The sequence below is a fragment of the Delphinapterus leucas genome, chromosome 16 (genome assembly GCF_059928025.1).
Source record: "Delphinapterus leucas isolate spDelLeu-1000000601 "Yukka" chromosome 16, BTC_Dleu_Yukka2, whole genome shotgun sequence".
Taxonomy (NCBI): domain Eukaryota; kingdom Metazoa; phylum Chordata; class Mammalia; order Artiodactyla; family Monodontidae; genus Delphinapterus; species Delphinapterus leucas.
This window is the reverse complement of record NC_143144.1, coordinates 26,956,023-26,976,619: the sequence shown is the minus strand read 5'-3', so window position 1 is coordinate 26,976,619 and position 20,597 is coordinate 26,956,023. Positions and strand designations below refer to the sequence as shown.

Here is a 20,597-nt window from a genome sequence, read left to right as displayed (position 1 = left end):
CGGGGCACGGACCCGTGTTCCCTGCATCGGCAGGCGGACTCTCAACCACTGCACCACCAGGGAAGCGCCAATCACTATTTGAATATATCTCTTTATTGGACGTCTCCCCACCCCACTACACACACTAGAATGTAAGCTCCATGAGGGCAGGGGCTTTGTTTTGTTCACCTACTGCATACCTAGCCGGGCAAATAGTGGGTACTCAATAAATATCTGTTGAATGAATAAATAAGAGACATTCGTCTCAAACGCATAGAGTTACTACCAAGAACGTGCAAGCATACAAAACTTTAAGACCTCCGAATATGCCCCCTTGGACTCCAGGAATGTGGGCTTGCACCCTTGGCGCCTCACTTTGACGTCCCCCTCTTAGAAGACATACGGTAGCGCCTCCGCCCTCGCTCAAATCTCGGAAAAGGCGGGGCGGAGGGTTTATGTCATCACCCTGCGACCGCCTGCCCCGCGACGCGCCGGGTGCTGGCTCAGCCTTTCGCTCTCCCGGCCTCCCCCTCCCTGGTTCCGCGCTCTGGTTCCGCCATGGAATCCAACAAGGATGAAGCCGAGCGCTGTATTAGCATCGCCCTCAAGGCCATCCAGAGCAACCAGCCTGACCGGGCGCTCCGCTTCCTGGAGAAGGCGCAGCGGCTGTACCCGACGCCGCGAGTTCGCGGTGAGTGTGAGGTGCCGGAGACACGGAGGGGACATTAGAACTGATGGGGGGAATACGGGAACGGACCGACAGGAGCAGTTGGAGGAGGGGGAGGGGTGGCGAGGCGCGGCTACGCCTGCGCACTGAGACGCGCGGTGGCCGCCGGGAGGTGTAGTCTTTGGCTCCCACGCCTCTCCGGGATGCTGGACACCTGATGACAGGGGCGACAGCGACTTCAGATTTCCAGGTGCTTGCAGAACGCTCTGAGATTTGGAGTTCCCAAGAATGAGAGGCGCTGGCAGACGGGGCGAAAGGAACTTACGTGGAAGAGAAATCGAAACTACTTTTCCCAAGGGGCCTTTCGGTGGCCCAAGGCCAGTTGCCGGCCTGAGAAATATTATAGTTCAGGAAAATAAAGATAACTCCTCTGAAGGAGAGAATGAGTTCTATAGAGGGAAAGAGGACTTCCGACCTTCGGACGGCCTGAAAAGGCATCTCCATATCTTCACTCCCTCGCACGTCTCCGGGCGAGGGCCAGGGACCACCCTCCCCAAACTAGAGCCTGCCTTTTTCACATTCCACACACCACCTTGGAGCGTCTGTCCTGAGACCGGGCTCTTCACTCCCTCCTGGAGACTCTTCTCCCGCTTGGGAGACTCAGAGCGATGGCCTTATCCTCCCCCACCCCCCCTCGCCCCCAAGAGTCCATGAATGGCCGGCCATGTGGACGGCTGGACAGCCACAGGCTGCTAAGCGGCCCTAGACTGTTTCCAAACCAGAGAGGGAATAGTGAGGTTGTCTCTACTACTGATCATCTTCCTCTACCCAGGAACCCTTTTTTTCTTTAACCTAAGTCTTCTTTGGAGTTTTTCTTCATACACGCTGGAGGGGAGAAGGAGGTTGTCCATTAAACATACAGAGTTTGCGCCTGCAATTACCACTTAGTAAAGTGGCGTATAGCAGGTACTCAGAAGACCCGGGTTCTCATCCTAACTGCTACCATGTGATCTTTCTGAGCTTGGGTTTCCTCAACTGGAAAATTAGAGGGTTGGCACAGATAATGTGAATAACAATCATACCCATAGGGCTTTTCAGTTTAGAGAGCTCTTTCAGTGCATTTTCTCTCTTGAGCCTGCCCTATCAGGGAGGCAGAGCAAAGATCATTATCTTTGTTCTGTAGATGAGGAAATACCTCAGAGGCCAGGGACTTACCCAGATTACACAGCTAGAAATTGGAAAGTTCTGTGACTCTCTACATGTTTAGTAAAGGAATGAAGTGAAACTGAACAGCATCAGTCAGCCTTCCAACCCTTCTTACCTGTGTTATGCAATTGAGAAAGGGTAATAGTGGAGGAAGAGACAGCCTGGAATGCCTGAATTTTTCTCCCTCCTGATTCTGCGGGTTGATCTTTGGCCTGTTTGTCTTAGAGTTTCAGTCTGTATTTTCCAGGACTCCTGAGGTAACCTGCTCAAGGAACTTTTCTGTGAAATCACACTCTGTAAAAGGGGAGCCCTCTATATGGGGCAGGGGGGGCTTCCAGCTCTCAGCCTTCTGACTCTGATACTTCAAGGGTTCAGAAACAGGCAGCCAAGAAAGGATGGTAACAACATGGCCTGTGGAGCTCTTCTGTCAGCAAGCCCCCTCGTCCAGTTCAGGTGCTTGGATGGGTGTCCTTCCTGGGGCACAAGTACTGGAATTTGCTCAGGCAGAAGAGTGACCTGCTGCATATTTGTCATATTCATGTTATTCTGAAAAGAGTATATGGCTCGTGATTCTCTGTGAACTTCACCTTGTGCCATCTTGCAGCCCTGCACTGAGCTGACAAGGATGTGGGGGTAATTTGGGCTTGAGATGGGGAAAGCTTGGTTAAAAAATATTAGGTAGTTGTCTACACTTGATGTTTAAAGTTTGAACTCATTCCGGATACGCATTTAATGCAAAGACTTCTTTCTTTTCTTTCATTTGTAAAGTCTCTGCTTGTTGCTAAGTGGTAATAACAAGATTGGTAAGACATGATTGTTCACCTTAAGGAGTTTCCGATCTAGTGAAGGAGACAGAGTTACAGAAAACGTAATATTGCAAACCATAAAACAAGAGCTGTGATTAAACAAAAATTAAGCACAGTGTTAGATGCTGAGAACCTAAAGATGGTTGTGAAAAATCCAGTCCCTTCCCTCCATGAGTTCAGTCTGCTGAGGTGGAGGGGAGTATGGGGGCCGGGGGCGGCGTGGAGGATACACTATAAGCAGTATCATGACGGGGACGTAAAATAATTGTAGATCACAGCGAAGGAAGGCTTCAGGGAGTAGGATGGGAGGCCGCATTTGAACTGCACTTTGGAGGAAGGTAGGAGACTTGAGAAGGGCATACGGGGGAAAAAGACATGGAGGCTGCAAGTTGTAAGAGGTGTGGGGGAAGGGATTGAGTTTAACAAGATGTGGAGGCTGTGGCGGTAGTAATTTGAGTGCAGAGAGGACTATGGTTGGAAAATAGGATGGAGCCAGATGGTGGGAATTCTTTCCTGCCATGCCAGGATATTTTCACTTTATTCTGTAGTTAATGGAAAAACTACTGAAGTATTTGATAGCAGGAGGAAGATAAGGGTACTGTTCTTGAAAAGAGAACAGCATAGGGGCTTCCCTGGTGGCACAGTGGTTAAGAATCTGCCTGCCAATGCAGGGGACACGGGTTCGAGCCCTGCTCCGGGAAGATCCCACATGCCGCAGAGCAACTAAGCCGTGCACCACAACTACTGAGCCTGTGCTCTAGAACCCGCGAGCCACAACTCCTGAGCCTGCGTGCCACAACTACTGAAGCCCGTGTGCCTAGAGAGCGTGCTCCGCAGCAAGAGAAGCCACGACAATGAGACGCCCGCCTACTGCAACAAAGAGTAGCCCCTGCTCACCACAACTAGAAAAGCCCACACAGAGCAACAAAGACCCAACACAGCCAAAAATAAAAAACAAACAAATAAATAAATAAATTTATTTTAAAAAAATAGAGAACAGCATAAAGGGTTAATGAGTGGGAAGAGAGACTCAAGGCAGAAACCTGTTGGGAGACACTTGCCTTGTGTGGGTTAGGAGTTAATGAGGGCCTGAGATAAGGCAGCATGGATCAGGATAAAGTCACTGGAGGAAAGGTACCGAGCCTTCTGTGAGAGAAGGATGCTGAGGAGAAATAGGGACTCAGAATTCAAGCCTGTGTGACCAGGAAGAAACCAAGGCTGAAGAACATGGGTGGGAAGAGATGGGCAGAGTGCAAGGTGCCTGTGGGATGTTCCAAAGAAGCTGTCAGCTTGGAGCTCAGGAGAGAGCTCCCGATTCCAGGTGAAAGTCTGCTGTCATCAGCTGGACGGAGCTCACTGGAGTTGTGCCTGGCTGAGGTCACTGTGGGAAAGTGTGAAGTGTGTAGCAGAGGCTGCTGCAGGCACAACCATTGCCACATCTGCCCTTAGGCAATAGGCAGAGACAGAGGAAGCAGGAGAGTGAGCTAGAGCAACAGCAGGAAAGGCAGTCCCAGGAGAGGGCGGTGGCCAGGGAGCCACGGAGCCATGTGTCAGGGAGGCTGTGAGCAGCACTGTCAGTTGCTGCAGAGGCCACGTGGGAAAACGGCAGGTCGAGAAATGAAGGGGAGAGGGGCAAGAGCATGGGGGAAGACTGGTCTTGGAGAAGTGGAAGGACAGGCGGAGGGCTGGGGTGAGAGGAGGCTCAGAGAAACCTCGAAGGGTCAGGGGACCTCACAGTGAAAGGATGTGAGGGGACCTGAAACTCTGCCGCAGGAGGTGGGGTGGGGAGGCACCGAGGGCTGGACAGATGTAGCGGGGCCCTGAGCTGGGAAGTCACAGGGCAGGGGGCCAGTCTGTCCCTTTCTGAGAGTTTCTGTCCAGCCCCTGCAGCCTGGTAGCCCTTGGCTTCACTGCAGGCAATGATGGAAGGCACTGTGTTTTCCAGGGAGCTAATGAGGACATCTGCAGACCCCAGTTTCCCCAGTGTACAAAGTGAGGGTTAGCCATGGAGGACAGCTCGGCTGCCTCAGATTCAGTGGAAGCACCTGGCACAGAGACTGACACAGTTCAGAATGAGTAGCTGGTAATATTGTGATCTGGGCTGATGAACTGGCCAGCCACGGGAGCAGGCTGGCCAGGGAGGTAAGGGATCCCAAGGTGGGGAACTCGGGGCTTCGGAAGGTAAAGTCTCAGCACTCAGCAGGCTTTGGACCTAGTTGTAACCGTGAGATGTCAGGCCGTCCCAGACTCCGGGTCCATGCCAAAGGCTGCCCAAGGTTCTACGCAATGGCTGGCTCTGGGGTCCAGGCTAAGTCAGGAAGGCCAGCGCATGGGAGAAGGGAGGATTGGTAGCTGAGAGAGTTTGGCATTCAGGGTCCAGGAATGAGGGATGTACCAGGGCTGGCAAGGTCCAGGGTGGGGCTGTCTGTCGAAGGACTGAGCGCACCCCCCATTGTGCGATCAGTCCTTCCATTTACCTTATTTCATAGAATCTTACTTACCCCCCTGAACAACTCTGTGAGGGCAGGGACTGTGTCTTCACTGAGGAATTAGATAACTTGACAAGGCCACGTGGCTAATTAGCAAAGGCCCCAGACTGTCCAGCCCCACTCCCAGGCTCTTTCCCTAATCCAGCCTCCCTCTCCTCACTTAGCTTGGGCACTGCAGGTACATAGAGACACCTGGAGATGAAGTTACAGTAACAGATGACACAGTGTTTGTTGGGCATTGTGCTCAGTTCTTTGTAAGCATTCACTCATTTACTGATTTACTCTTGCAAGTTTCTTGAGGAAGACAGTTTTACATGGAGAAGCTAAGTTAACTTGTCCAAGGTGACTCTGATAGCAAGTGGCAGGCCAGGTTTGAAGCGGGCAGTCTGACTCTCCAGTCTGGGTTTGAGGAGGGGCCTCCCCTAGTAGCTTTGGCCGTAGAAATGCTCTCACATCTACCTGAGCTGCTACTGCTCCCACCCCAGCTTTGGTCTCTTCCACCAATTTCCCTTCTTTTTAAATGTCTGCCAGCTTTACTGGGAAGGGGCAGAGTCAGGATTTGAACCCAGTCATGTCTGTCTAACTCTATCGCCACATTAAGCTATTCTGTCTCCTACTCTTTTGTTACTTTGCCTGTCAGCCACTGTGCCATGAGGGATGTAACAGTGAGACAGGATGAGGCGGTCACATTCGGGGCCTAGCAGAGGGGATGTCCAGGCCACAAGAGAGACTTAATTGTCGACAACCAGAAATCTTGAACTGCCACCTCAAATAGGAACGTTCTGTGTGACCCAGAGCACATCCATTCCCCTTTGGGCTCTCTTTCTGTAGTGTAGGGAAATTAGAGGGGCTGATTCCGTGTAACTGCCTAAAAAGCTTCCAGACTCTTCTCTGAAAGGTACTGGAGAGAGTCCATCCCATCTCCTGGCTGATGCTCCTGTGCATCTACAGCAACGGAATGGCTGGTCACGTTGTCCTTAGGGCATCAGCCTGGACCACTGGGGTTTCCAGAGAAATCGAAATAAACAGCTTCTTTAAAAGCCCTAGGAAACCAGCAAACCAGCTCCTCCCTCAGTGCCATCTTGATCAGCATCGCTTTAGCTGTTGGTTTCTTCCTTTGCCATTTCCTTGGTGCCTGGCATAGACCTGGAGCCTGGGACGGCCTGACGTCTCACAGTTACAACTGGGTCCAGAGCCTGCTGGGTGCTGAGACTTCGCCTTCCTAAGACTTGCAGGTCCCCAGCGCCCACACCTTGGGTCCCCTCACCTCCCTGGCCAGCCAGTTCATCAGCCCAGGTCACAGTATTAGCAGCCCCTCATTTCGAACTTTTACTCTATGTCAGTCTTTGTGCCAGGTGCTTATACACATCTCATTTCATCCTTATCTACTGTGAGGAGAGCGAGATTCAGAGCAATTTCACAGATCAGCCAGGGTCAGTGTTAGGAAGTGGCTGAGCTGAGATTTGAAACCTGGGTCTTTGTGAATGAACTTCTCTCTTGGAACAGCTGTGCTGGAAGGGGCTCCGCCTGCCAGGCTCGTGTGTTCTGGGATAGCAACTTAGTCAAGAGCATGGTTTCAGGAGCTGGACATCCTGGAATTTAAGTGCTGCTACTCATCTTGTATAGCCACAGGCAAGGTGATCAAACGCAGCTCCTCCCTTACAACAGGGATGGCAGTAATAAGACCCAGCTCTAAAGTCACTATCAAGATTAAATGGGTGTGGGCTTCCCTGGTGGCGCAGTGGTTGAGAGTCCGCCTGCCGATGCAGGGGACACGGGGTTCGTGCCGCAGTCCGGGAAGATCCCACATGCCGCGGAGCGGCTGGGCCCGTGAGCCATGACCGCTGAGCCCGCGCGTCCGGAACCTGTGCTCCGCAACGGGAGAGGCCACAACAGTGAGAGGCCCGTGTACCACAAAAAAAAAAAAAAGATTAAATGGGTGAATACATGCAGAGCACCGTGTCCAGGCCTGCTGACTCATAGTGAGCGCTCATCACTCTCCCCTCTGAGCGCCTTCCCAGGCTTCGCTACGGGGGCCTCTCCACCCCATCAGGCAGGGCAGGCTCACCTGTCAGCCTCTGTATTGGGATTTCCCAGCTGCTGACTCAGTGAGGACACGTGAATTTACAGCGGTGGCTCAGGACACAGTAGTCCACTTGAGCCCCAGTGCTCTGCTCTCAGCGAGCCCTGCTCCAGGCTTTGGGTGAGACCCACACGCGTCGCAGTAGAGAGTGTCTGACACCCAGCACGGTGCCTGGAGCCCCGCAAGCACCTGGCAAATTTGAAGGAAGCTGATGACCATCCAGACTGTGCTGCCATCCTTCCTCTGCACAGAGGTGTCCTGGGTCCCTGCAGTGGTCCAGATACCTGCTTTCCCAGGGCGCTGTACCCCAGGCATGACTAGGGGGCTCAGAGCTGGTTTTGTGCCTGTAATAAATGGGCACGGGGACTCCTGCCAGAGATATAGGCCTTTCCTCATTGAGTCGGCAGGCACCAAGGACTTGGGTTTGAATAACTGTGGCCCTCTCTGAGGTGACAGCTAAGGCCCTGTATAGACTATGAGCATTGAAGTAGGACATTTGGTGTGGCCAGCCATTTGGAAAAGGTAAACAATAGCAAGCAATGAGCACAGCAGCCGCTAGTCCTGAGCCTCACACCACGCCTGGCCCTCTGGGGAAGAATCACTGCCCCCCCATTCCTCTCCATGGCTAAGGGAGAGGACGCCTTCTCCAGGAAGCCTTCCGACCAATCCCAGCTGACTCAGATGGTCCTGCTAAGTGGAATCCCCATTACAGAGTACTTTGCCCATCTTCTCACTCAATGGAAGGTGGCTATTAAACACATTACTTCGGGATTTTAAAAACCTAAAGCGTTAATGGTTTATTTTTATGCTGAGTTTAAAAATGATCTATACCTGGGCTTCCCTGGTGGCGCAGTGGTTGAGAGTCCGCCTGCCGATGCAGGGGACACGGGTTCGTGCCCCAGTCCGGGAAGATCCCACATACCACGGAGCGGCTGGGCCCGTGAGCCATGGCCACTGATCCTGCGCGTCCGGAGCCTGTGCTCCGCAACGGGAGAGGCCACAACAGTGAGAGGCCCGCGTACCGCAAAAAAAAAAAAAAATAAAAGATCTATACCCTAAGAACTGTGGATCCTAAGAGAGCAAGCAACTATCCCGTTAGCCCTCCACAGGCCCAAGTCAGGGAAGGAGCGAGCTTCGTTGGGAAAAAGACTGGGTGGGATGCGGGGGTCCCGGGATCTCCCAGGGCCAGGCAGTCCCTCGGCCATTGTACATGGCCTTGCTGGAGGAGGAGCCCTGAATAGTTTCCTTGCTTTTGCACAGCCCTGATCGAGTCCCTCAACCAGAAACCACAGTCGGCCAGCGACCAACCGCAACCCACAGAGGCAACCCAGGCGACCCATAGGAAAGCAGGTGGGGCCGGCACCCCCTCGGCCAACGGTGAAGCCGGAGGAGGAGAGGGCACCAAAGGCTACACTGCCGAACAAGTAGCGGCCGTGAAAAGGTAGAAGGCTGGGTGGCAGGCAGGGGCCAGAGCCTGGTGTGTTGGGACATTTTCAACTCTAGAGAAGGCTTCCTGCAGCCTGTCATCCACCTCACCTGGGAGGGTCTTAAGGCTGGAGGATGTTCAAGAAGTCGAGCTCACCAGACCCTCTCCTTGTTTCCCACAAGGCTCTGGAGTGCTGGCCTCAGGGCTCCACTGTTCCTCCTGCCAAGACAACCCACAGCAGAGGCTGGAAATGCTGATGCTGCCGGCTTCCTCTGCCACTGGCCAGCAGGTCCTGGGCCTCATTACACAGCCCTGTTTGTCAGAGATGAGGCCTGGTCTCCCCTCCAGATACTCCCACAACCCACACTTCTGCCCCCAACAAAGGCCCTTTCAGATCAGAGCCTGTGTTGGGTAGAGTGGAGACAGGAGACGGTTATCCCTCCGAGGCTTGGGCCGACCCTGCACAGAGCAGCTCACTACCAGGCTGAGACGGTCCAGCCAAGGCTTCTCAGGAGTGGCTACTCCTCCCATTTCTCCTGAGGCCTCCCTACCAGCCAGCCTCGGGAATCCCTCTGCAGTCATTCCCACATGGTCCTGGCTGCTACTGAAGACATTGGCAGGCTTCAGGCCTGGGGTTCAGCCTCTGTGTGACCCAGCGTGACTATAATTTGCCATAAAAGCATTTGCCAAATTTACATCTTTCTGACCAGACAGGATTTTGACCAGACAAGCCCATGGGTTATAAGCAATAGAAACTGATTATGGGCCAAGAGTCAGGGGTTCTCCAGGGAGCCCAGGAATAAGAATTAGTGGAAAAGAAACAGTGTCTCTTCAGGGCCCTGAGATGGGGTGAACAGACACCTGCCGTGTCTGGCCTCTCTGTTACCCCCTCAGACTCGGATAGCCAGGAGAGTAGAGCTGGCAGAGCCTGGAACACACCTGCCCTTGGGCAGAAGCCCCCGATGGACAGACACTGACAGTCCTTCTGTGGTTGCCTGCAGTGAGGGTGCTGTTAGCTCAGGGAAATGGTTCCTGGCCTGGCAAAAACAGCGACTGCCCCCTCTTAAATCCTGAGTGTATTCTTGCTGTCTCTACTGGGCCTGTCCTGCTGGTCCCCAAGCCTGCTCAGAGCTGTGCACCCACACTGCTCTTTCCTCGCCCGCCACACCTCCCCTACGTGTTTCTCCACGTAGAGGTCCCCCACCAAGCTCCACTCCCTTCTCTAGGGTCAAGCAATGTAAAGATTACTACGAGATCCTGGGGGTGAGCAGAGGGGCCTCAGATGAGGACCTGAAGAAGGCCTACCGCAGACTGGCCCTCAAGTTCCACCCTGACAAGAACCACGCACCTGGCGCCACTGAAGCTTTCAAAGGTGAGCCGGCCCTGGTTCCCTAGTGTTTGGGTGTTCTGATCGCCTGTCCTTGGGAGGGAGGGAGGGAAGGAGGGAGGGAGGGAGGGGAGGAGGAGGGAGGGAGGGAGGGGGGGAGGAGGGAGGGAGGGGGAGGAGGGAGGGAGGGGGAGGAGGGAGGGAGGGGGAGGAGGGAGGGAGGGGGGAGGAGGGAGGGGGAGGGAGGGAGGGGGAGGGAGGGGGAGGAGGGAGGGAGGGGGAGGAGGGAGGGAGGGGGAGGAGGGAGGGAAGGAGGGGGGAGGAGGGAGGGAGGGGGGAGGAGGGAGGGAGGGGGGGGGAGGAGGGAGGGAGGGAGGGAGAAGGGGCTTTTCCAGGAAATGACCTTGGGAAGTGGCTCAAGTCCTCCCAGCTCAGGAGCTGCTTCCTGGGAAGAAGGTCCTAGTAGCCGCCTACAGCCACGTGGTCTGTCAGAGCACAGATGGCGTCACTCCTCCCTCTCGTTGCCCCTCAATCCCCGGGGGTTACAGGCGGGGAGCTGAGGCAAGAGAGGCCAGGTGGCTTCTCCAAGGTCACATGGTGATTGAGGGGCAGAAGCAGGCCTCCTGACTCACCGTGTTCACGTCCTCATCCTGGGATCTTGGCAATAGTTTCCCTGTGCTGAGAAACCAGGTGGCCCTGAGTCGGAGCTTGGTGGCCTCCTCAGCACCAGCAGCCACGGCCACCCACCCCGGCCTCTTTACACACACACCCTCCCTCTCACACCACACACAGCCTAGGGCCTGCCCTGGGGGGGCATGGAAGCCTCTCTGGCCTCAGGGCCTGTTGGTTCTGGGGTGGGTGCTTCAGTTCTGGCTGAAATGATAAGCTGCCCTTTAATCATTTATATTTTCACTGAACAAATCAGGCACACGTGCGGGCTCTGTGCCAGCACTGAGTTGCTGGGCGCTGCAGTTCCACAGACACCTCTTCTCTCACACCCACCTTGTCCTCAGTGGGACCTTCAGGATCTTAGGCTCACTCCCTCTGGGCGATGGCGTGGTGACTAACCCTGTCTGGCCCAAGCAGGGTGCTGTGCAGTACGGGGGCTGGGACCACAGCCAGATGGGGAGTCTGCGGCAGAGCAGACCCCAAGACCCAGTGTGCTGTCTCACAGCGCTGCCCCAGGTGCTCCATTGCAGGCTGCTTGGGGTTGGTCCCCAGTGAGGCAGTCTGCAGGCATCTTCCCCCGCTGCTGGTCCGCCAGCCCCAGGGGAAGAAGGAGAATGGGACTGGGGAGGCAGGGTAGCTGTGGTTAATGTTTCTCCAGCCCTGACCTCTGCCTGCAGCCCTGCACTACAGGCACTGAGAGACCACACCTGGCCTCGGGGCCTGTCACAATGGGAAGAGGAGGAACATTCTCCTTATTCTCAGGGGTTGCAGGTTGTGAAGAGATGCAGCTTTGACCTCCTCCTTTGAGAAAGTGGGCTGCTGGCGAAGGAGCAAGAGACGAAGGAGGGCTCGGAGCTGGGGCCTTCGGGGCACAGGCCTCCCACCTCGGGGGCTCTAATGGGGAGGCCCCTGGGCTGGGCCAAGGAAGAGCAGCTGGGACCTGGACCCCAGGGAAGACAGGGCTCGCCCTGCCACACCGCCAGCAGTGGTGAGCCGGGGGACGTGGCCCCTCCTGGGAGTTCCTGCTGCTCTCCAGTTTACAGCAGCACACCACATGTTTGTGCAGCCGTCATGTCGTGCTATGACTTCAAGATTACATACCCTCCGGAAAGGGGGTGCCCCATCCCACTGGACACCCCAAGAGAGAGTGATGAGGTGGGGGCGTTTTGGTGGTTTTCATAAAGTCAGAGAGCCGACTTGAAGCAAGACACACCTGGGTTTGATTCCTGGCTCTGCAGCATCAGACCTGCGTGAGCTGACACTACACCTCTCTGAGCCTCAGTTTTCTCATTGGTAAAATGGAGATGGGCTGTTAGAAGTAAGAAAGATAATGCCCATAAAGGGCCTGGCGTGTAGAAAAAATCGGACCATCATTGCGAGGTGGAGAGCAAGGAGCCTGAGCATTAATCCTCCACCCGGCCCAGGCTGCCCGCATTCACGTAGAGGTATTCCTGCATGTCCCCCACCCGCCCCCTCTTGCTCAACAGCCAGACTTCCCGCTGGCCCCTAGGATTCCTGGTTCCTAGAGCAGCACTTGAGTACCTGAAGGAAGTGAGTGCTTGGCCGCCACGGGCGCCTCCAGCCACACCCCCAGCATCCTCGGGCCTGACCTTTCTACCTCCTTTCTAGCCATTGGCACAGCATACGCAGTACTTAGCAACCCAGAGAAAAGGAAGCAGTATGACCAGTTCGGCGATGACAAGAGCCAGGCAGCCCGGCACGGCCATGGGCACGGGGACTTCCACCGCGGCTTTGAAGCTGACATCTCCCCTGAAGACCTCTTCAACATGTTCTTTGGAGGTGGCTTCCCATCTAGTAAGTCCCCCCGCTGTCCCCACAGCCAGGCCTCCTTGGTGGTGATGGTGGGAGACTGGATGCCAGCCTCTCCCGTTCCCAGCAGCCCCACTCCTGACTCAGTCCCTCTGACCCTCCAGGTAACGTCCATGTCTATAGCAACGGCCGCATGCGCTACACGTACCATCAAAGGCAGGACCGCAGGGAGAACCAGGGTGACGTGAGTGAGGAGAGCGCTGGGGAGGGGATGGGGCCTGGGCTGGGGAGTGATACCCCTCGCTGACACTCTGCGGCAGCAGTGCCCCCAGAACTTAAGCCGGGAAGCCATCTTGGCCCCCCCCGTGCCATCCTGCTGAGGGACACCAGAGGGAACCATACTGCCCAGCACCCACGGCCAGAGTGGGGGTTTCATGGCCTCTGCTGGGGAACGTAATGCAGAAATTTCTCTACCTGCAGGCAGGTTCCAGTGTGAATGGCCTTTGTGAGGTCCATTTGTTCTTTGGGGGTTTTTTTCCTTTTTTTAAGATTTAATTTTATTCATTTTTGGCTGCATTGGGTCTTTGTTGTTGTGCACGGGCTTTCTCTAGTTGCTGCGAGCGGGGGCTACTCTTCGTTGCGGCATGCGGGCTTCTCATTGCGGTGGCTTCTCTTGTTGCAGAGCATGGGCCCTAGGTGCGGGGGCTTCAGTAGTTGTGGCACACCAGCTCTAGAGCGCAGGCTCAGTAGCTGTGGTGCACGGGCTTAGCTGCTCCGCGGCATGTGGGATCTTCCGGGACCGGGGTGTGAACCCGTGTTCCCTGCATTGACGGCGGATTCTTAACCACTGCACCACCAGGGAAGTCCCGGTCAATTTGGTTAAGTCCTAAGTGACAATTTCCAAGCAACGGGAAGTTAAACTTAATGATAGAATTGTAAAGCATGACAACATAGGGCTGGCTCTTCTTGCTTCTTTTCAGCACTCTTTAAAAATGTATACAGGGACTTCCCTGGTGGTACAGTGGTTAAGAATCTGCCTGCCAGTGCAGGGGACACGGGTTCCCTCTCTGGTCCAGGAAGATCCCACATGCCACAGAGCAACTAAGCCCGTGCGCCACAATTACTGAGCCTGTGCTCTAGAGCCCGCGAGCCACAACTACTGAGCCCGTGTGCCACAACTACTGAAGCCCACGCACCTAGAGCCCGTGCTCCGCAACAAGAGAAGCCACCGCAATGAGCAGCCTACACACCGCAACAAAGAGTAGCCCCTGCTCGCCACAACTAGAAAAAGCCCGTGCCCAGCAACAAAGACCCAGTGCAGCCAATAAATAAATAAATAACAGCAAAGAGTAGCCCTTGCTCGCCACAACTAGGAAAAGCCTGTGCCCAGCAACGAAGACCCAATGCAGCCAATAAATAAATAAATAAAATTTATTAGAAAAAATGTATACAAAACTATAACAAGACAGTGCATCAAACATATTTTGAATGCCACAGATTATAAGACCAGCTGGCTGACTAAAATTAAAGCAGTTAGCTAAGATTAAAATACTGCGGACAGTTGCAGAATATTTAAAATTATGCCAGGCAGAGGGGTTCTCTTTTGCTTTGATAATGTGGCCTTCTGTTTTTATCCATGTTTTAAACTTTTATTTTGTGTGTATTTAACACACAGAAGAGTTTTTTAAATCACAGATTATCACACAGTGAACAAATTTTTTTATTTATAATTTCTTAACTGGTAGTTTTTAAATTGGTAATATAGTCATATGTTTCAGAATTCAGAAGGGTGTATATAGGGAAGGTCTCCCTCCAGCCCTGCCTCCCAAGTGTCTGGAGGCAGACACTTTTGCTCGCTTTTTTTTTTTGGTGTACCCACCTCCCACCCCAGCATTTAACCCCAGTTGCTGCTTTGTTTTTATCTGGGGAAACTGGCAGGTAGAGGAGTTTCTGTATTTTGGGGACCCGTGGGAGGGAAAGGGAGGGAGCGGCGTCATGGCCTATCTGCATGGCAGCTGGCTGCCACCACCTGGACTCCATTGTGCTGGGGGAGCTGGAGGCGTTTGCCGCCAGCGTTGCCCCCCACCCAGGTCCAGCTTGGGTGACCGTTGGCTCTTCCCTCCAGGGTGGGCTGGGGGTGTTTGTCCAGCTGATGCCCATCCTCATCCTGATCCTCGTGTCAGCTCTCAGCCAGCTCATGGTTTCCAGTCCACCCTACAGCCTCAGCCTGAGACCGTGAGTACCTGCAGCTGGGGTGAGGCCGAGATGGTGGGTAGACAGGGGCCTTTGAGTCTCAGCCCCCATCAGGGGCCTTCCTTCCCATCCTCGTCCTGCAGGTTGTTGATCAAAATGCAGAAAGATGATTAGAATCCAGACTTTCCCTGTTAAGCTGAGGTTCTTGATCTTGTAAGGATCATAGTCCCCTAAGAAAATGCAATGAAACCTGCAGATCTTTTCCCTAGAACACTGCACATACACCTGGTTTGCATATGATTTCACAGGCTGCATGACACTCTCCCGATCTTATCTGCAAGCCTTGAAATAAGAACCGCTTCTCTTCCATTCTGGTTGGGGGCCCTGGGGCCATGGGAAGAACAGGGGCTCTAGAGTCAGAACAAGGGGGGCTTTGAATCCCAGCTCCTCTACTAACTAAGCAGCTGTGTGACCCTGGAGTAGTTACATAACTTCTCTGAGCCCTGGTTTCCTCATTTATAAAATGGGAAGAATAATAACATCTACCTGCTTATGAAAAATAAATGAGTAATACACATAAAATGCCAGGCTCATTAGAAATGCTTGACAACATTTGTTGAATGACTATATGGTCTCAACCACCGATAGTGAACTTGGGCAAGTTATTTGCTCTTTTAAAGCGTCAGCTCCCCCCATTTATTTCCGGCACCTGGCCCAGGATCTGATACAGAGCCGGTGCTCAGCTTCTATTGCTGGAAGCCCTCTGCTCCCATCTAGTGGCCTGGCTCTGCCTGGGAGCCTGGCAGGATCCCTCTCAGCCAGCAGGGAGCAGAGTCGGTCCACTGGACCCACACCAGCAGGCACAGGCGCTCTGTGGCCTGATGCCAGCCTTTTTCTCTGCAGCCCGAGAGCTGAGAGGCAAGAATGGGCAGACAGGGGCTGTTCTCACCAGAGCACTAACTCCTGTCTGCATGTTGAGGCTCTTCCCTGAGCCTGCAGAGCCTGCAGTTGGAGCTGGAAGATAGAATCCAAGAGATGGAAGGATACAACTCCTTGGAATCCTTCCTGTCATTTTGTTCCTAAGACTCTTCACTCTATACTGGGAGCTCCTGGATACACAGGCAGGCCCTTAGCAACGATTGGCTTAGGGGATGAATGAGGGAATGGAGGCACAGGGAGCTCAGGTCACACAGCTCGTTAGAGGTGGAGCCTGTGTTCACTCCGGGTTCCCTCCTTCCCTGACCAGGCCCTCCCAGAGAGGGGCTTCTCCACAGAAGCCCCAGCAGCAGTGTGGTAAGCAGAGAGCCTGAGGAAGGCCTTGCCATAGTCTGTGCCACTCATACGGGAGGGACCCCCTGCCTTTTCTCCACACCCTCATTTGGGTAGCGTGGAGTTCCTGCTCTAGTTTGGGAAGGAAGCAGCTGCTCCTGTGGCCTGTGTGGCGCCTCCTGTTGGGAGCCCCAGTCATCCCTAGAGCTGCCCTGGGCCTGGGGACCCAAGCCCACTTTGTGCCTGGTCTGTTTCTGGCCAGGTCGGTGGGCCACGTCCACAGGCGAGTCACTGACCACCTGAACGTCGTTTACTACGTGGCAGACACGTTCTCTGAGGAATACACAGGCTCCAGCCTCAAAATGGTTGAACGGAATGTGGAAGACGATTATATTGCCAATCTCCGAAACAACTGTTGGAAGGAGAAGCAGCAAAGTGAGTGTGTGTGTGTGTGTGTGTGTGTGTGTGTGTGTGTGAGAGAGAGAGAGAGAGTGTGTGTGTGTGTGTGTGTGTGTGTGTGTGTGTTTGGGGGCACAAAGCTTGAGAGCAGGGAAGGAAAAAGCCCTGCTCCCCCAGTGATCTGTGGGCGCAGCACCTGGCACTGCCCTGCGCCAGCCATGTCCTAGCCAAGAACCAGCCTCCACCCCTGTGTTTCCCTGGGGCTGGGAGCCAGGAGCCACCTGGAGATGTCCTCCAGCTTCCCGTAAATCACTGCAATCAGCCTGTTGTTTGGCTGCCGCAGGTAAGTATGTAGAGAGAGATTGGAACATTTCTCCTCCCCACCCACCGACTGGGCATCTGGATCTATCCGTGGGACCCTGGGGCTGTCTCACCAGAATAACAGGTTCTCTCTTTGGCTGGCCTCACCTATACTCTGTAGAAAGGGGCCTCTATTCTGCTCCCAAGGTGGGACCATATTTCCTTCTCCAGGGTCTACCCTAAGGGAAGCCAGCTCTGCCCCAGCTCCTGGGCCTGTAACTACCTTTCCCCTCCCGAAAAGGCCAAGCAGGCATCGTAGCAGCCTTAGAGGTTGCCCTAACCCTGCCACATTGCTTTGCAGAGGAAGGCTTGCTGTACCGGGCCCGCTACTTTGGCGACGCAGATATGTACCACAAAGCACAGAAGATGGGCACCCCGAGCTGTAACCGACTGTCAGAGGTGCAGGCCTCCCTGCATGGATAGTCCTGGGCCAGCCTGCCACCGAGGTCCAAGTATGAGCCAGGGCCTCCTCTGCCCTGCAACTCCTGGCAGCTCTGGTCTCGGTCATGAGGCAGAGGAGGGTGGGAGGAGGGAGGGAGGGAGCCTGTGATCGTGGCACAGTTTCCCTGTCCCCAGCCTGGCCTCCAGCCTGCAGAGTTGGGACAGCTCTGGGGTGTGCTGGGAAACTGAAGTCTTAGTGCCCTTCAGTGCTCCTCCACAGCACCCTACCCCGCTTGCTGACTCTGGAGCTGTGGGGTGCCCAAGGCTGCTGCTGAGGGCCACTCATGCCTCCTTGGTCTACTTCAGCCATCCAGTCCCCCATGGCCCTTTCCCAAGTGCAGCAGACTATTATCTGTGCCCTGGGATTTAGGCTGCCGAGTATTACTGGGCCCCCGAAAGCCCCCCCGACACTCCCCTGCTGACACCAGGATGAACCACGTGGGAACGGGTGGGCCGAGAGCCCTTCCTCTTCCCCTGTCCTTCCAGGCAGGAGGAAATGGAACAAGATGGTTGGGCAGCCAGACAGCGCCCCGGGGGGGAGCCGACAGGCTGGGAGCAGGAGGGGCGCATGCCCCAGACTGGTCCTTGTCTGGTGGGGTCAGAGGCACTCTTAACACCACTGCACCTGGAAGCCGCAGGCATCCGGCCCGCCCAGGCCTCTCACCTGTGGTCAGAAGAAGGGAACAGAAGGTCATGAGTTCAGGGTCGGAGGAACAGAGAACCCTTAGCACAGAATGAGTGGGGAAAAAAGGTGCTGGTTGCAGGCTCCCCGCCTCCTTTACCCCTGTGTGTGGATAGCAGGCTCTGTTCCCAGCATTTGCCAGAGGGGACAGCTTGGACCAAGCCCAGAGGAGTGCGGGCAGAGCCGCTAATGGTTCTTTTTTGTGTTGGTCCGCTTGCCCACCCCCTCCTCTGCCTGTGTCCCCTCAGCAGGGATCCAGCTACAGACTCTGCTTAGAGGCCGTTTGCTGGCGCCTCTGGGAGAGAGAAACAGACTGCAGGAGGGCGACGGGGCAGGGGCTGAGGTGGGCAGCGCCGGACAGGGCCGAGGAGTTGGCTTGTTAGTGTGGGCTGAGCTGGAGGCTCTGGGGCACGTAACTGCCAAGCTAACTGTTACCACTCTCCTCCCCAGACTATGAAATCCCTGGAGAATTTGTGGTGACATGCACTGAGCCAAGGTGACGAGCTGTATACTTAAGGAAAGACAAAAAAAGAAAAAAATTAAAATGGAATTGGAGGCCGGACGCTGCACAGCTGCCCTCTCTCTCACCCAGTAACTGCAGAAAGCTGTTAGGACAGACAGGAAAACCTGACATGGGGCTGCTTCCCTTCCTCCCGGGGCTGGCAGAAGCTCAGGCTTCTCATCGGCTCTCTCCTAGGATACAGAAACCATGACAACGAAAGTAGAATGTAAAACTTGCAGCAAATGTCTGTAGGAAGGGCTGGGGAGGGGGCACCCAACTGCCTTTCTTCCCCCCTCCCAGGAGCTACCACCAGTCACCTCAGTGGAGGTAATCAGAGGTGTTGGCCAAGGATAGAGAGGAGGAGGAAAGAGAACTCTGTAGAATGTAATTTATAGATGCGTGTATATGTATGTATCTATTTATATGTAAATAACACATATAAAGATATAGAGATATATAGAGATATAGTCTCCTTTTTAAACTATGCAGGGATTTGGTTGTTGAGTTGATTTCTTCCCTGTTTTAGAAAACAAAGCCTGTTTGGGGAAGGCAGCCTGGTCCTTCAAAGGCTAGACATTAGCCGTAGCTGACAGCATGAGGAAAGTTGGGCCACAGCTTTTAACGTTCCCCTCAACCCCAGCCTGTTTTTGATGGCAGCTGTAATCATGATAGCATAAATCTACAGAGAACTTGGAAGGTTGCCAGCTATATGGTTAAACTGGAGGGGAGCAGGCTGCGGGGGAAGAAAGGACTCCTGGGGCCAGGTGCCAGGTCAGTACTGAGTCATGGTAGAGGCCCCAGATGGCCTGTGGGGATGAGACCACCCACCGCAACTTTGGCCAGCTCCGGTGGGCGCTTTGTTTTGTCCTGGTGCCCGGGAGCCCCCTGCCCCCACTGCCACTGAGAGCAGCAGTGTTGGAGAGGGGAGCCAGGTTCTGCCTGACCACCTCCCCGCTTAGTCCCTATGTGAGTTTTGCCTTATAGGTGCCCCAGGGCACAGCCCCATTGTTGCTACTGGTTTTTCCTAAGCCATGTACCAAGGACTCCAGAAGGCTTTTCCTCCCAGAGTCAACCACGTGGGGCCCAGGACGCTGGGGCAGAAGCCGACTCCTGAAGAAAGTCCATGACCGTGGGCGCCTCTGTCTCTACCCTCCGTGGACATGATGCCACCCGGCCTTCTCTTGCACGTTGGATAAAGGATGCACCTGAACCAGAAGGGTTTTCTTATGGTCACCCTCAAATGAGGATTTTTCTCCACAGCACTTGCTGCCAGGGCAAGGGAGGGAGGTTTTATTTATTCCCACAGTTTATACTGGGCCTTTTGGAATGACCGTTTTTCCCAAATTTTCCTCTGGTGGTGGGTGTGTCATTGAGCCTGCCATCCTCCAAAGCCTTACTACCCCAAGCTGCCAGCCAGGAGGGGATCACTACCTTCCCAGAGCTTCTCTTGGCTCTTTTTATAAAAGTCCCCCAACAAATAGGATTCTTGCTGGGAAAAGGAGCTTGGTTGAGGAGAAATGTCAAATACGGTTTTTAAACAAGGTCCTGCCCTGTGATGAAGCGCCCTTCCCCGCCCCCCGCCCAAAGAGATGCTCAGAACTGGATGTGGGTGAGAGCGCCCTGCCTGTGGTGGCCCTGGTGCTCGGCTCCCACCACCCCAACCCTCTGGTCTCAGTAGATGTCCCTAGACGGGCTGAGCCATGTGCAATAAGAACATAGATCCTAATGGATCCACTGAGAAGCTGTATTTCTTGAAATAGAATTCTGAAATTGTATATCTATAAATATATGTTTATTATGTGATTGGTTGGCCTTGGTGGGTCTGTGTTGAGCAAGGGGGTTGAGCTGCGTGGGGAGCAGGGCACAAGCACCTGTTTCTGCTGACTCCAGCCCATACCACCGGGAGTTTTGGTGGCAAGCCTGAATGTCCCCTCGCCCCAGCTGACAGCCGCTTCAGTCACAAGTGTTGTTCCAGGGCTGACTCCATCCCCGCAAAGGGTAAGAGGCTCAATTAGGCCAGGGCCCTGGGGTCCCTGACGCCAGTCCAGGGTGGGCAGCCCAGGCCACGATCACAGCCCCTGCCTCCCCTTGGTCCTGCTCCCTCCCTTCCATCCCTCTGATTCCATCAGGCCTGCTGTGAGCCCAGCAGATTTCCCTTCTCCCCAGCCCGGAGCTCGAGCCCACCCTGGCCCAGAGCAAGGGAAAAGTTCTCCAAGTTTCTTTCCGTCTCTGGCTGCACAGCCTTCCCAGCCACCCTCCTCCCCCAGAGGGCTGGAGAAGTTCGAAATATGGCAGCCCGAGCAGGGCTTTACGTGAATGGAGCAGCAGA

The 20,597-nt window shown here is 54.5% G+C and overlaps 1 protein-coding gene across 3 annotated transcripts; it reads left to right on the top strand.

The window, feature by feature from the left end:
- The first annotated feature begins 471 nt into the window (after positions 1 to 471).
- On the top strand, positions 472 to 20,071 carry DNAJB12 (DnaJ heat shock protein family (Hsp40) member B12). Of its 3 annotated transcripts, none has more exons than XM_022590837.2 (9): positions 472 to 670; positions 8,491 to 8,671; positions 9,883 to 10,028; positions 12,282 to 12,467; positions 12,587 to 12,666; positions 14,548 to 14,657; positions 16,147 to 16,319; positions 16,945 to 17,042; positions 18,217 to 20,071. In XM_022590837.2, the coding sequence occupies exons 1-9, from the start codon at positions 538 to 540 to the stop codon at positions 18,244 to 18,246; spliced, it is 1,137 nt and encodes a 378-aa protein (XP_022446545.1). In that variant the 5' UTR covers positions 472 to 537; the 3' UTR covers positions 18,247 to 20,071. The 3 variants fall into 3 exon arrangements, with proteins under 3 accessions (XP_022446545.1, XP_022446547.1, XP_022446546.1); XM_022590839.3 differs by having other exon boundaries at positions 474 to 670; positions 16,945 to 17,095; XM_022590838.3 differs by having other exon boundaries at positions 486 to 670; positions 16,945 to 17,089.
- Positions 20,072 to 20,597: the final 526 nt, after the last annotated feature.